Here is a 13229-nt window from a genome sequence, read left to right on the forward strand (position 1 = left end):
GAACCTCACCAGGGAAGGCAGCGGATCCCAGGACACTAAAGAAAAGTGAGCACTCTTAGCAGAGGGCAAGGGCTAAAGGCTTTGTAGTCAGATAAACCTAAGCGTAGGTCTTGGCTGCACCTCTCCTTTGGTATATCATGGTGGCCGAGTCACTTAATCTCTCTGGCCTCAGTTTCTTCTTCTGTGCCAGACGCAAAAACAGCAACTGTCTCAGAAGGATGCCATAAGGCTTAAATGGGATAGTACATCTAAGGGACCTACTATCTGGTATTGTCACTAACACTATCATTGTCGTGAAGGCATTTCCTTAGCTAGTGTCGGGGGTGGGGAGATGACAAGGAGGATTTCACACAAAAGACCTAACTCTCCAGGGCGGCAGACCCCCCAAGAGTCTGAAATGCTCCATCACTTCACTTTCAACACATCTGTTTCCACGACTGTGACAACAACATTATATAGACAGCAATTTACAGTTTGTCAAATGCTTTCACAAACACCATCCCCACAATAACCTGGGAACTGATGTCCCCATTCCATGAGTCAGGACACTGTGCCTCAGGGATACTGAGCGACTGAACTGGTACCACACAGCTACTAAGAGGAACAGCTGTGTCCTCCTTCCACAGGACCACTCTGCCTGATAGGATGTTTTGATGAAAAAGTCTTACGAACAGAACAGAGAGATCTACAAGGAGGCCCTCGATGCTTTCTTATCCAAAGTAGGAGTGGTCTCAATGGCAGAACTGGCCCTAGTATTGCCATAAAAAAGAGCTTTAGGCAGCTCATGCAGACAACAGATTGTCCTGCAGGTCACTATTTTATAGATAAATACCACATCTAAAGCAGGTTACCTCACGCAGCTTCCTGGGAGAACACTATACATGCAGAGAGTAAGCTAGACTAAAGCTAGGTGATCTATATGGGCTTCACTAACATTTTGTTTTTAACGGCTACAAAGAACACTGGGTGCACACTTGATTTCAAAATGTCCTAGGCCATAGAGTCTTCAAAAATATGAATGTAGGGGCCAGCCCGGTGGCGCAGCAGTTAAGTTCACACATCTGCTTTAGCGGCTCGGAGTTCGCAGGTTCAGATCCCGGGTGCGGACATGGCACCGCTTGGCACGCCATGCTGTGGTAGGCGTCCCACATATAAAGCAGAGGAAGACGGGCATGGATGTTAGCTCAGGGACAGTCTTCCTCAGCAAAAAGAGGAGGATTGGCAGCAGTTAGCTCAGGGCTAATCTTCCTCAAAAAAAAAAAAAAAGAATGTAACAAAAGGCAAAAAACCAAAAAATGTACTGGGACTGATCTAAATTAAAAGCGAAATGACAAATAAATGCAATACATGGCTCTTGATTGGATTCTAGAGAAAGGGGAAGAAAAAACCTTTATAAAGGACATTTACTATTGGGACAATTCTGGAAATTCCAAAATGGATTTTATATTAATAATATTTTTGTATATTTACTATTCAGTTAAATTTCTTGGGTGTGCCAACAGTTTTTTGTTCTAGTTCTTAGGAGATACATATTTAAGTAGTTAGGGGTGACATGTTAAAAAAAAAACACCTAAAACTGTTGACTGAGTAAGTGTGTCACACTCTGACACAGAACTGGGCTTTGTTACCTATCTGGGTATATTTTAGATCAGAATCAAAATTACTGCTGGATGAGAATCATGACCCTGTTCACAGGTTTTCCTCCTCTGTGGACAGGTGGGTCACCTTCTATTCGCACACGTGCCTTATCAGACTTTTCTTTTTTGGCAGGGAGGAAGAAGATTGGCCCTGAGCTAACATCTGTGCCAATCTTCTTCTTTTTGCTTGAGGAAGATTGTTGCTGAGCTAACATCTATGCCAATCCTCCTCTATTTTGTATGTGGGACACCACCACAGCATGGCTTGATGAGTGGTATGTAGGTCTGCGCCTGGGATCTGAACCTGCAAACCCTCAGGCTGCCAAAGCAGAGCTCATGAACTTGACTACTACGCCACTGGGCCGGCCCCCAGACTCTTTACTTTTAATGCAAGGATGTCATACCTCTCCTGGTTCTGGCTAATTATTAGACAGGCACATGACTCTGTGCTGGTCCTTGCTCTCTGGGCACTTGTCAGAGTTTGGGGTCACAGTGTAGGACTCACTACCACTCAGCCTGTGTTGAAAGGTCAGCTGTGAAATACAGCATCAATGACAAATTAACTGAAGGAAGTATAGCCCGTCCTTTCTTCTAGATTCTCTACAATCTATACCTACGTTAGTCCTGACTAGCAGGAAGCTACCCACTGGGGTTCTTTCTTCCCATTGGCTTTAATGCTTCTGTCACCCTCTGAGACAGCACATGTCTCATTCCCAGATTACCTGGCTGGAAGATGAAGACTTTTTCCTTTCAGTTTTAGAGTCATTTTTGCTTTCTGTTTTACAGTCATTCTTATCACTTGCTAAAGAGGCACCGTCAAAACTGGATTTTGACCTGAGGAAAGAAAGCCCAGGGAGTCTATAAGATGAATTTTTTATGCTACTCATTAATTTTATTATAATAAATCTTGATTATTATACCACCTCACAAGAGAACATGACATTCGTTTTTCTCTTCTAGACATCAAGAATCACTCAGAAGCCTCTAGGAGCATTTACACAGCCCGTGCTGGAGGAGACTAGCGGATTTCAGCAGGCTGTAATCTCAAACTGCAGACATGGTAACTTACAGAAGGGAGAAGTCACAATCGAGTTGTGAAAGTAATTGTATCAAAAGTATTTTAATCAGTGTATAGAGGAGTACTGGAGGCAAATTACCCAAGAAAACTGCAGGTAGAGTTCAATCAAAGAAGATTTTTGTTTTAGAATTCTATTTGACAAGTGTTAATTGAGTGGGGCACGGTGTTAAATGCCCCGGGGCACAGGAAACAGTCTTTGTCCTTAAGGAGTCTGTGCAGGCATCAAACATCTTTTAAAAAGGCAGCACATGATTTAGCAGCCAAACAAGACATATCATAGGCATTGAGACAATAAGTCCAACAGGAGGTAAGAGAAGAGACCAATAGGATGAGGTGGGTTTAATACACTGGGCCTAACAGGATGAACAGGAGTTGGATCTGAGGAAAAGAGAAACAGAACATCCCAGGGTGGGAAAATGGTAGAAGTGAAGTCAGGATAAAAAAGACGAACATGTTTGGAAGTCAAGTCTTCCTTCGTTCTTGTCAAGGCAGAAGTCAGAGCTCTAGGACTTGTCTCTAAGGTGTTCCAGTCCTGGCTCTCCATTTCAGTGGACGTGTGAATCTGCACATATCTGCAAACCTAGAGCTGCACACAGTCATTTCAAAGAGGAATGCGGGTATGATTTTTAGAGGTATATATACAAACAAGTTTGATGATACAATTATGTAGATTTTTTTGTTTATTGGAGGAAAATAGCTCATGAGATCCATGATTCTACAATATGATTTCTTAGAATAAGGCTCAGTTAAAACAATATTTGGTTCAAAGTGGATTTAAGAAGAATCTTAAGCAATTCAAGTGGTATACGGGTGTGACAGAGGGACAGAAATGACTGAAGTTAGAGAGATACTAGGCTCTGGTTTTCTCAGCTGGGAAAAGAAGGACTATGTGACGTCCTAGGCCATTTCCCGCCCCAACAGTTCAACTGCGTGATGCTCAAACCACAGGTGGAAATACCTCTCAGCAATTCAAGGTACACAGATTCGGATTGAGCTAGCAGCCAATGAATCTATTCATGGATATAAATTCCTTTAGAATTCTAGGGATCGCTTTTTTTTTTTTTGAAATTATGAGAAAACATCTATACTCTACTTGAAAATAAAATTATTTTTACAAATGTCAACTTTACCTATTATTTGTACCATCCACTAATTTGAATTTATCACCTCCACTGATTCAAATTAATAAATGTTACTGGAATCACCAAGGCAACGATTAGACCTTTTAAAGAACTATGGCCTGGAAGCACACGTGACAAGCAGGGCAGCTCCCCGCTTGCTAATTTTAAGAGGCAGAAGCTGAAGGGGCTGCTGCATAGTATTGGCCTCTGTGGTGGGAGTGGGAGGGGTGCCTATTTACACAGTATTGATTTCTTTGGGTCTTCTCAACCATGTTATTCTCACTTCCTACAGATGATGATGAGCAGGACCGGACGCTGAGTGCAAAGGAACATGTGGGCCTCTTATTCAAAACTTCCCGACAGCAAGAGGAGAGCATTAAACTAAGCATGGGCTCTTTGCAAATCCACAGATCACATGTCCACGAAATTTAACACACATGCCCTGATGATGAATGTATTATTCTCTGAAGCCTGGGGAAGTTGGAGTAAAACCAACAGTGTTTTAAAAATGCCTGCAGTAGCCAGTCAGCAGTGGTGAAAAATACAAGAAACGACATGCTTGGTGCCTCTGCGGAGAGACTCATTTGGTGAGTGAGGCAGGATGCTCTGACAGGAAACAGCTCTAGAAAGAATGGTTAAAAGTGAGATGTGTTAAAACAGGCATGCAGAAGAGATGGAGAGATAATTGGGAGTGATAGGAAGAAAAATTGGGGGGAAGAGTGAAAACTTACACTTGGTCTTGAGTGAAGTATAGATTTGGAGAGAAGGTATGGGCTGGGTAGCCAGAAAGAAAGGGAAAAGCAGGATTTAATCATCCCTTAGCAGAGGCCAAAAGCATAGAAGGTAGCAGTTCTGACAGTTCTAATAATAGGGAGGGAGCAATCACTCCTCCACTTGGATGGATAAGTGGCCACATTGACCTGAAATTGACCACTGGCTTAACCATTTTCTTTTAAGTGCTGAAAAGCAACTTTAAGTGCCTATTTCTTCCTTCTATGTGAAAGAAGGCACATAATTGGTGCCTCTGAGAGTGATGGGGACCACAGCTCCACATCTTAAAACCACCTGTCCCCTCACAGCCCCACGATCCAACCGACTCTGGCCCCAGGAAACGGGCATCCCCCTAAGACGTGTACACCCTGCATGGAGATCCCAGATGGTGTTCCCCTCTGCTCTTTTTTATGGCTACTAGATAAGTGTGACTGCAGTTATGCACACCCACAGGCTGAGCGGACACTCCAACCCGGGCAGGCCTCATTAGCAACCTGGCCAACCTTTCCAGGTGCTTTATAAATCTGTGCCAGAGCCTGGGCCACTCTAGCTTTACTGGTTAGCAAAATCAGTGCTTTAAGAAAGGGGCAGACATTCCACAGAAGGCTGGGGCAGGAAGGAGAAAAGATGCTCCTGGGAAGAGATGAGGGGAAGAGATGAGAGAAAGCGGCGAGCGCCAGTGCCTGGAGGTCAAGGAAAAGCACCCCCCTTCTTTGTTTGCCTACAGAAGACTCTCAGTCCTTTAACAACCACCCTAAAACTAGAAACACCAGCTCCTATCAGCAGCCCCTCTTCCCCAAAAGGTCAAAAAGAAAGCAGAGAGTCAATGGGTGGACTCACCACAGGGAAATGAGCCTCTTCTGGTCTGGGGACTCGGCCTCGCTGGACGGGGCAGGAGACTGGGCTGTTGGTGACCTGCAGACCTTCTTTTTCTCCTCCACACCATTCTCAGCCTCTGAGCTGGAGAAGAGAGAAAAACGCTTCACCTTAGACATCCAGAGCGAGGTGGACGGAAAAGCGAAGCAGCTGCTTGGCTTTCTGGGGGGCAGAATGATCTTCAGTCTCCACCAACAGGCTGAAGTCAACTAGGACAGCTGTGCCCTCTCCAAATCTCCATTATAACCCCTCTCGGCTGGCGCCTCAAGCACACTAGCTGCAGGTCACGCCTGCTCCAGCAGGTAAAAGTCCAGGTTTACGGTCAGGTAACAGCATGACTTTGCGGAAACTTGCTGCCTCCCAGCTCTGCGCCCTGTGGGCCGGGCACTGCCCAGCTCTGCCCTGCCAACCCAGGAGCAGGGCGGCAGGTCACCTGGTGGCTGGGAGGCACCCTGAGCACACCTGTATGCTCATGCTCATGCTGACGTGTGGCCTCCTGCTGGAAAGCCACACTGCCCTCTGTTTGCACTTCCCTTATGTCACCTATCACCTTTTGTTGTAGTTATATACGTCCCACTTTGGGCTGCTGCTATTTTAACCAACCACGTCTCTAAGCAATTTACAGTGTCTAATCTGCACAGCCTAGGCAGGAATTATTACCCCTATCTCACAGATGAGGCACCTGAGGCTCTCAGATATTGACTATCTTGCCCAAGTTCACAGAACTACCGTCTGAGCTGGTATTCAACCTCAGGTCTGTCCATCAGGGAGGCCTTTGTGTACACACATTCTCCTTCTTGCTTTCTCTCTCTCTCTCCCCCCTCCCCAATACACTCATCCCCCCAACCATACATCTGTCCGTTTAGCCCCTTATTAGCTCTTCAGTGTGAGAGCTCTAGGGTGGGGTGAGAATCCTTATTGATTTTTCTATTGACCACAGGGTCTAGGATGGTGTTAGTACATAAGCACAATAACAGGCTCTTGGAAAACTAGATCTGACCTTGGTAAAAGAGGGAATGGAGAGAACAAACGGAGGCCAGCCAGGGTGGTGGACGCAGAAGTGAGCTCCCTCAAACTCGGGAACAGGGGAACGCATTTCCAGTGTGGGAAGGAGCAGGGGAAGGGACGTGGTAAGGGAGAATACATGCTGTTGTCCATGGATCAGACCTTCTCTGGTGTCAGCCTGCACAGCAAAAACCTGCTTCTAAGGATGTGAGAACTCCACGGTGGCTGAGCATCAAAGAAGACATAAGATAGCACCGCTATGACAGTTTAGCTAATTTTAATCCTAATTTACCACCCATTTGGTATCTTCACCTGCAAATGACCGCGCAGGCAGGAAATGTTATTGGTTAATTTAAACTTTGTGGTTGCTTGCTTACCACTTTTCACAGCATATGAAAATTCCAGCCCACACTAGGGGTCCTAGTGTAGTGTCAAAATCAAGACCAAGTGTATCTGACAAAGTATCCAATTAACAATCCCTACGAATGGTTGATGCTCACTTTGTAATTAGCATTTATCTTTTCCTAAGTAGATAAATATTCGAGGACAGAGCCCCCACCTGCTACTTCTTCAATTCTTCTCAAAGCACTGAAAACACTTATGTACACTAAAAGGGCTCAGTCCACAACTGAACTGCATTATGTGACAAAGGGTACATAGAAGGCCTTCAAATGTTAACAGGAAAACACTGCTTTGACTTAAAATAGAAGATTTTATTTAAATCTAGCATCATGTTTAATTTATGGACTCAGAGAATTTTAGAACTGTTAAGGGGCCTTCGAGCATGTCTCTGCCTTTTCCTTCTACCCCCCAAGACACACACATTACTTCTATTCTTCAAAACCATCAGGCAGAAATATACTTGAGTGTCCCTCTTAAAGTAGAGAGATGAAGTGTGTGTGGAACTTCAATTATCCATCTCAGCATCCCTTCAAATATTTGCTGAATCTTATGCGGGGTCAGATTCAGACTTGGGGGCAGAGCTGTAGCTGTCCTGTACAGCACCTTTGTGTACCAGGACCACTCCACTAGGATGCATTCATAAGAAGGGGCCCCTCAACAATGACAAACAAACACAGAGCATTGGAGATTGGATTGGTGGTTACCACAGGAGAAGGGGGGAGGGCAAAAGGGGTGATTAGGCTCACATGTAAGGGGATGCACTATAACTAGTTTTTGGGTGGTCAACATGATGTAATTTACACAGAACTCGAAATAATAATGATGTACATCCGAAAGCTATATAATCTTATAATCCAATGTTACTGCAATTAAAAAAATAAATAATAAAATTAAAAAAAAAATAAGAAGGTGCCCCTCATTCGGGACATAGCCCTACTGACACATGGCCTGGCAGAGACAAGGTGCCCCTTGCTCTGGGCAGAAACAGCCCAGCACCAAGGTGCACAGGAAGCAGAGCTTGGCTAGAGCCTGCTCGTCCTTGCCCCTTGCCCCTTCCTGGTCAGGCACTTTCTGCAGTGCGGGGCACTGGGAGCTTCCCCACGTGTGGTGGTCCTCTTTCAGGGCCCCTAGCTTAGCACTGAAAAGATACAGTGTGCACCTCTATATCAACCCCCTCAGCAATGTCATTTAATGACAGCACATACCTGTATGCTCAAGTGAAAATGGCTTCTTTCTAGACAGTCTCCACCCCACTCTGCCTTCCACTTGTGCTTAGTCTCCAGCACTGGTTCTCTCCTTGAAGGCACAGGCTCCACAAAGCCTTCCAACCAAGTGGTCTGGGCAATGCTGCTGCTGGCTGTATAACGACGAGGCCCCTAATCAATTACTGTCTTGCTCTGTTCACTTTTTTCCCAAATGTCTTATTTATCCAACAACTGGACTAAGTTCCTTAAAAGCAGGGAACTTCTTTTTTTCCACAGCACCAGCTCAGCCTTCTGCTCACAGTGGTCATTTGCATGTGGTGTTGGATGTGGGATTAATTCTGTAGTGTCTCAGAGAGGAAGTGAAATTCATCTATGGGCCAATTCAATTTTAGGTTTTTGTTTACTTAAAGATGCTATGGAAACTCAAGCAAGTGAATTCTGAACACGGGAGAGATTATTCTGGCAGGCAACCCTTCCCTCGGAGGTCTCAGCAGCAGCAGATGAAAACTATGTGGAATCCAAATGGCGGAGACGGGCCGCGTTTGGGTGAGCAGAGTGGGGGAGGGGAAATGGCAGGCTTCCTCCGGGCCTCTCAGTAACTCTAAAGTTACTGTCGGTGAAGCTGAACTCTCACTGACAAGGGAGGTGAAACTACAGGTCTCATTTAAATCACGAAAATAAAGAAATCGGTTCTTTGTTTTTTTAAAACAAGAAGACAAGGCTCTTTCAAGATACTGACTAAACGAGTCAACTAAAAAAACAAAACCAAACCCCCAAAACAATCCTCCTTTTTCAACAAATGTTTATTGAAGGGTCCCTGCTGGCAGGGCAGGATGCTCAGAGGTGGGTGGGCGAGACAGATGAGTGAGTGACAGTTGTAAGTATCCATAGAAATGGAAACAGCAGAAGGTGCTGGGACACAGGATCAACCTTCACCTGGCCTTGGCAGGTTATTTCTTCTCCCATCTCCAACCCAACTCCAGCATCAGCTATGGGCCCTGACAACTTTTCAGTAGGAATTTCAGAGCAGTGAGACAGATAGTCATGCGTGTGCCAACCAAGCCTGACTTCACCTATTTGGGGACAGCATTTTTATTTTTTTTTAAAGATTGGCACCTGAGCTAACATCTATTGCCAATCTTCTTTTTTTTCTTCTTCTTCTGCTTCCCAAAGCCCCCCAGTACATAGTTGTGTATTTTTAGTTGTGGCTCCTTCTAGTTGTGGCGTGTGGGATGCCACCTCAGCATGGCTTGATGAGCGGTGCCATGTCCGTGCCCAGGATTCGAACCGGCGAAACTCTGGGCCACTGAAGCAGAGCATGCGAACTTAACCACTCAGCCATGGGGCCGGCCCCTGGGGACAGCATTTTTATTATGAGCTAGGAAGTGCTGGTTTCAATAAGACACTGCCACACACTGTTACACAATCTACAAAAAAATAAAAAACAGGTGGACAATCCCTAGCAACAGTCCAATATTTGTCAATTTCCAGACCTCATTAGTCTGATGATGACCTGACTCAGATTTCACAACTTTTCAGAATTAGAATTCTTACATGGGGTCAACTATCATTCCTCCCAGAGACAGTCTCTGTGAATTTAAGGAAAACTGAGCACTCCTTTCTCCCGTCACTTCAATGCACGTATTCAGGCAGCAGCACATGCAAGTCAAGTGAGCAGATACGCGGTAGAATGATGATGAAGTTGCATCTCAGATGAGTGATTAAGCCGCCTCTCAGGTACGTGAAAACAAGTGCCTCACTAGGGTTTAGTCCAGGAAGCTGTGTTCCTTTCTAGTTACAGTGACAAACCCTTTATTTGAGTCTGCCTTCAAGTTAAATTCGTATAAGCTAAGGCATAAAAAATGTCACTAAACTCCCTTAGGGTGATATGGGTGAGGGCAGTTTGACCCCACTATCATTAAAAAAAAATCCCTGATCACCGTTTCTTAAAACCACAGTCTTGACCAACAAAGGCTTAGAAGTGACTTGAAGGTAGGGTATGTTTCACTAGAGGATCTGATAGGATAAAATCGTAGAAATGGGATTCTTGTGATTAAGGCTAGGTCTGCGAACATAGAGTGCTGCTGAAGCCCTGTACTGAAAACTAGGCTGCACCTGAAACTGCCAAGACCTGGGGCCTCACAGACTCTTGTTTTTGGTATGCTGCCTGCTCAGTGGCCCCATGGCCGGCAGCAGGGGCGGCAACACTTGGGAAGCAGACGGGCAACAGGGAGAGAGGAGGGCTCTGGGGACCGCTGGGCAGCAGCCGTCGTGCAGAGAGAGACATCACAGTAACCAAAAGAAGGAAGCAGAATGGGGTGCAGAGTGGTGCAGGAGGTGGTGAGGGAGAGCAGGACCCCTCCAAGACCCCTCAGCCTCTCCAACTGCAAAGTAAACCCAGAATCTCCCAAACCAGATTTTTATGTCAGGAAGAAGAGTCTTTCACTTACAATTCTGATATCTTTGCTAGAAATTTTACATTTCATCTATCTGTCTATCTACACATTTATTTCTGAATAGGCACTAGAAGCACAAGTACAAATTCATAAGTTACAAATGGAAAAAGAAATCTCCCTTCTACCTCAGTTTCACGGTGGTCCTGCTTCTGTCCAGAAAGGTGCCTACTGTCCCAGCTCCTGTGTGTCCTTCTAGGGAGAATCTGTGTGCATGACTGTGTGTATTTTTTAAGCACAAATGATAGCATGCTACTTCACATCTTGCTGGGTTTCTTTTACTACTACATCTTGGTGCTTTTTCCGTATCATTACATGTAGAGCTTCCTCATTCTTTGTAATGACTGCATAGAGTTCCACTGTCATGGGTGAATTATAATTTAACCAGTTCCTTATTGATGGGCATTTAGGTGGATGTCAGTCTTATGACAAATACAAACAACATTGCAACAAATGTCCTTGTATATTTATGGTGTGTAAACATCAAAGGATACTTTCCCGGAAATGTAACCACTGTCTCAAAACGTAAATAAATTTAAAACTTTTATTGCCAGATAATTTAAAACTTTTATAGTTATTGCCAAACTACTCTCAGTAGAGGTTTTGTGACCCATGCCCACAATATATAGCAGTTTACACATTCTCATTAACTAAGTATTAAATAAAAAAAAAAAGTGCCTAGTAGGACACATGGCACATATAATAACAATAATTTTAATGATGATTAGTATTAAACGTTTTTATCTTTGTAAATGTGAGAGGTGGGAAAAAAAAAAAATCCCAGCATGGTTTTGATTTACATTTCTCCTACGGGTAAGATTAAGTGTATTTTCATGCATTTAAGAGTGTTTTTTTAATTTCCTGTTTTGTGAATTAGCTGTTGGTATGTACATTTTGTCAAGTTTTCTAGGGGGTTGTTGATTAAAACATTCAGGGAAAACAATTATCATCAAACCTGCATCACCAATTCTTGGCAATAATCTAGAATTGACTTTCTAAATAAATAATCTTAAACATTTAGAAAAGTTAAGTAGATATTAGAGGTCAGTAACGTTAAAATAAAATGTTAATGATAAAGTAACTATTTTTGTCCTTGACAGTCTATGGCAGATAGAAAAAAAGGCATCCCCAAAACATGATATTCTTTTGTTTCAGCAAAACCTTTAATGAAACCTGACAGGCTTCCAGTTCAGGGGGGAGAACAGGAGCACAAATGTTTGTCTCTCCTTTCTGAGGCCTGTTAAAATGATTATATACAAAAGAAGTAATAATCCTGCTTACAACGATGGAGGAAACCATCAACAGGAGAGCGATTTCCCAAAATTTCTGGAAAATGGAAAGTAGAAAGTAAAGTACAATATTAACTAGTGCAGCAAAGTAGAGGAAGCTGTAGTTTCAGAAATAATGGGCATCAATGGACGCTAAGAGAATAGTGATCTGTCAGAGTTCAGTCAGAGTCCAGTGAGGTGCTAGAGGAGGAGGACGTAAGAAGTTGTCAAAAATGTTAGATTAAACTACAGGTGTGGGGGCCATTCCCATGGCCGAGTGGTTAAGTTTGCACACTCCGCTTCGGTGGCCCAGGGTTTCGCTGGGTCGGATCCTGGGCACGGACATGGCACCGCTCATCAGGCCATGCTGCGGCGGCATCCCACATGCCACAACTAGAAGGACTCACAATTAAAAATACACAACTATGTACTGGGGCACTTTGGGAGAAAAAGGAACAATAAAATCTTTAAAAAAAAAGAATGGTGAGAAGGTGAAAGAAGGGCAGAGGTTACTAATTTCTTATCCTGAAAAGTGGAGAGTCAAATTGATTTAACATGAGAGTTACGCTGATGTATTATTTAAAGAGATAAATGTGTGAAAATAGGAACTAGAAAGTGATATGCCTATTTAACACTGGGAGTAGGAAGAGAGGGAGGCAGAGAATGAGTGTAAGTGGGCTGACTCTTATGTTCCATCAAAACAGGAAGTTGAGAGATAAGGACTAAAATTAAGAAAGCGAGGGATATACACATGTATAAAGAAGTAACCACTACAACCAAAATTGGTACAGTTAAAAGAAGCTACTGGGGAGGCAGATAGAGAATAGGAGAGGTGGGAAGATGTAAAGAAGATGCAGAAAAGATGTAAAATACCGTAAAGATCAGAAAATAGGTGGATTTACAATCTTCAAATGCTTGAGTTCCTACTATGTGTAAAACATACTGCCAGACGCTGTACTCTCAAAGGACTCAGCCTGTGCTGAGAATTTGAGTTTAGCACGTAAATAAAGCATAAGGGATATCTGCCAGAAAGATAGTGTCTTGGGAATTCAGAAATCTCTTCTAATTGTAAAGAAGAGAATCAGGGAAGTTTTGTGGGGGAAATAACCATGACGTTGTGTGCGGGTGGGACACTATATTTTTCTAACTTAGCAGACAAATATTATAAGTGTCAGAAATACAATTCAGTAGAAGAAACCAGAGTGTAAATTATATTTCCATTTGTCTTACAAAACAATAAAAATAAAACAGTTTCTTTGGATGGAAAAAATCAAAACCTTCCATTATCACATGGTAGTCATCTGTGCCACTTCTCTACCCAAAGAAACAATGTATTTGCAGCAAAACTTATTGTGGAAGGATTGACATTTGAGCTGGGTACATATAACTTGGACTTGTGAAGATACCAAAAAG

At 43.6% G+C, this 13229-nt stretch overlaps 1 protein-coding gene across 5 annotated transcripts in view; it reads right to left on the bottom strand.

The window, feature by feature from the left end:
* GRAMD2B (GRAM domain containing 2B) overlaps nt 1–13229 on the bottom strand; it is a 103351-nt gene that overhangs the window by 24760 nt on the left and 65362 nt on the right. For 3 of the 5 annotated variants that reach the window (XM_046666725.1, XM_046666728.1, XM_046666729.1), the window contains exons 2-3: nt 5448–5567; nt 2360–2471 (exon numbers count right to left, since the gene is read on the bottom strand). In XM_046666725.1, coding sequence (XP_046522681.1) covers nt 2360–2471; nt 5448–5567 — 232 coding nt within the window. Of the gene's footprint in view, nt 1–2359; nt 2472–4567; nt 4611–5447; nt 5568–13229 lie in introns of all 5 variants that reach the window. The other 2 variants (XM_046666727.1, XM_046666726.1) reach the window with 1 other exon arrangement.

The sequence above is a fragment of the Equus quagga genome, chromosome 7 (assembly GCF_021613505.1).
Source record: "Equus quagga isolate Etosha38 chromosome 7, UCLA_HA_Equagga_1.0, whole genome shotgun sequence".
Classification (NCBI taxonomy): Eukaryota; Metazoa; Chordata; class Mammalia; order Perissodactyla; family Equidae; genus Equus; species Equus quagga.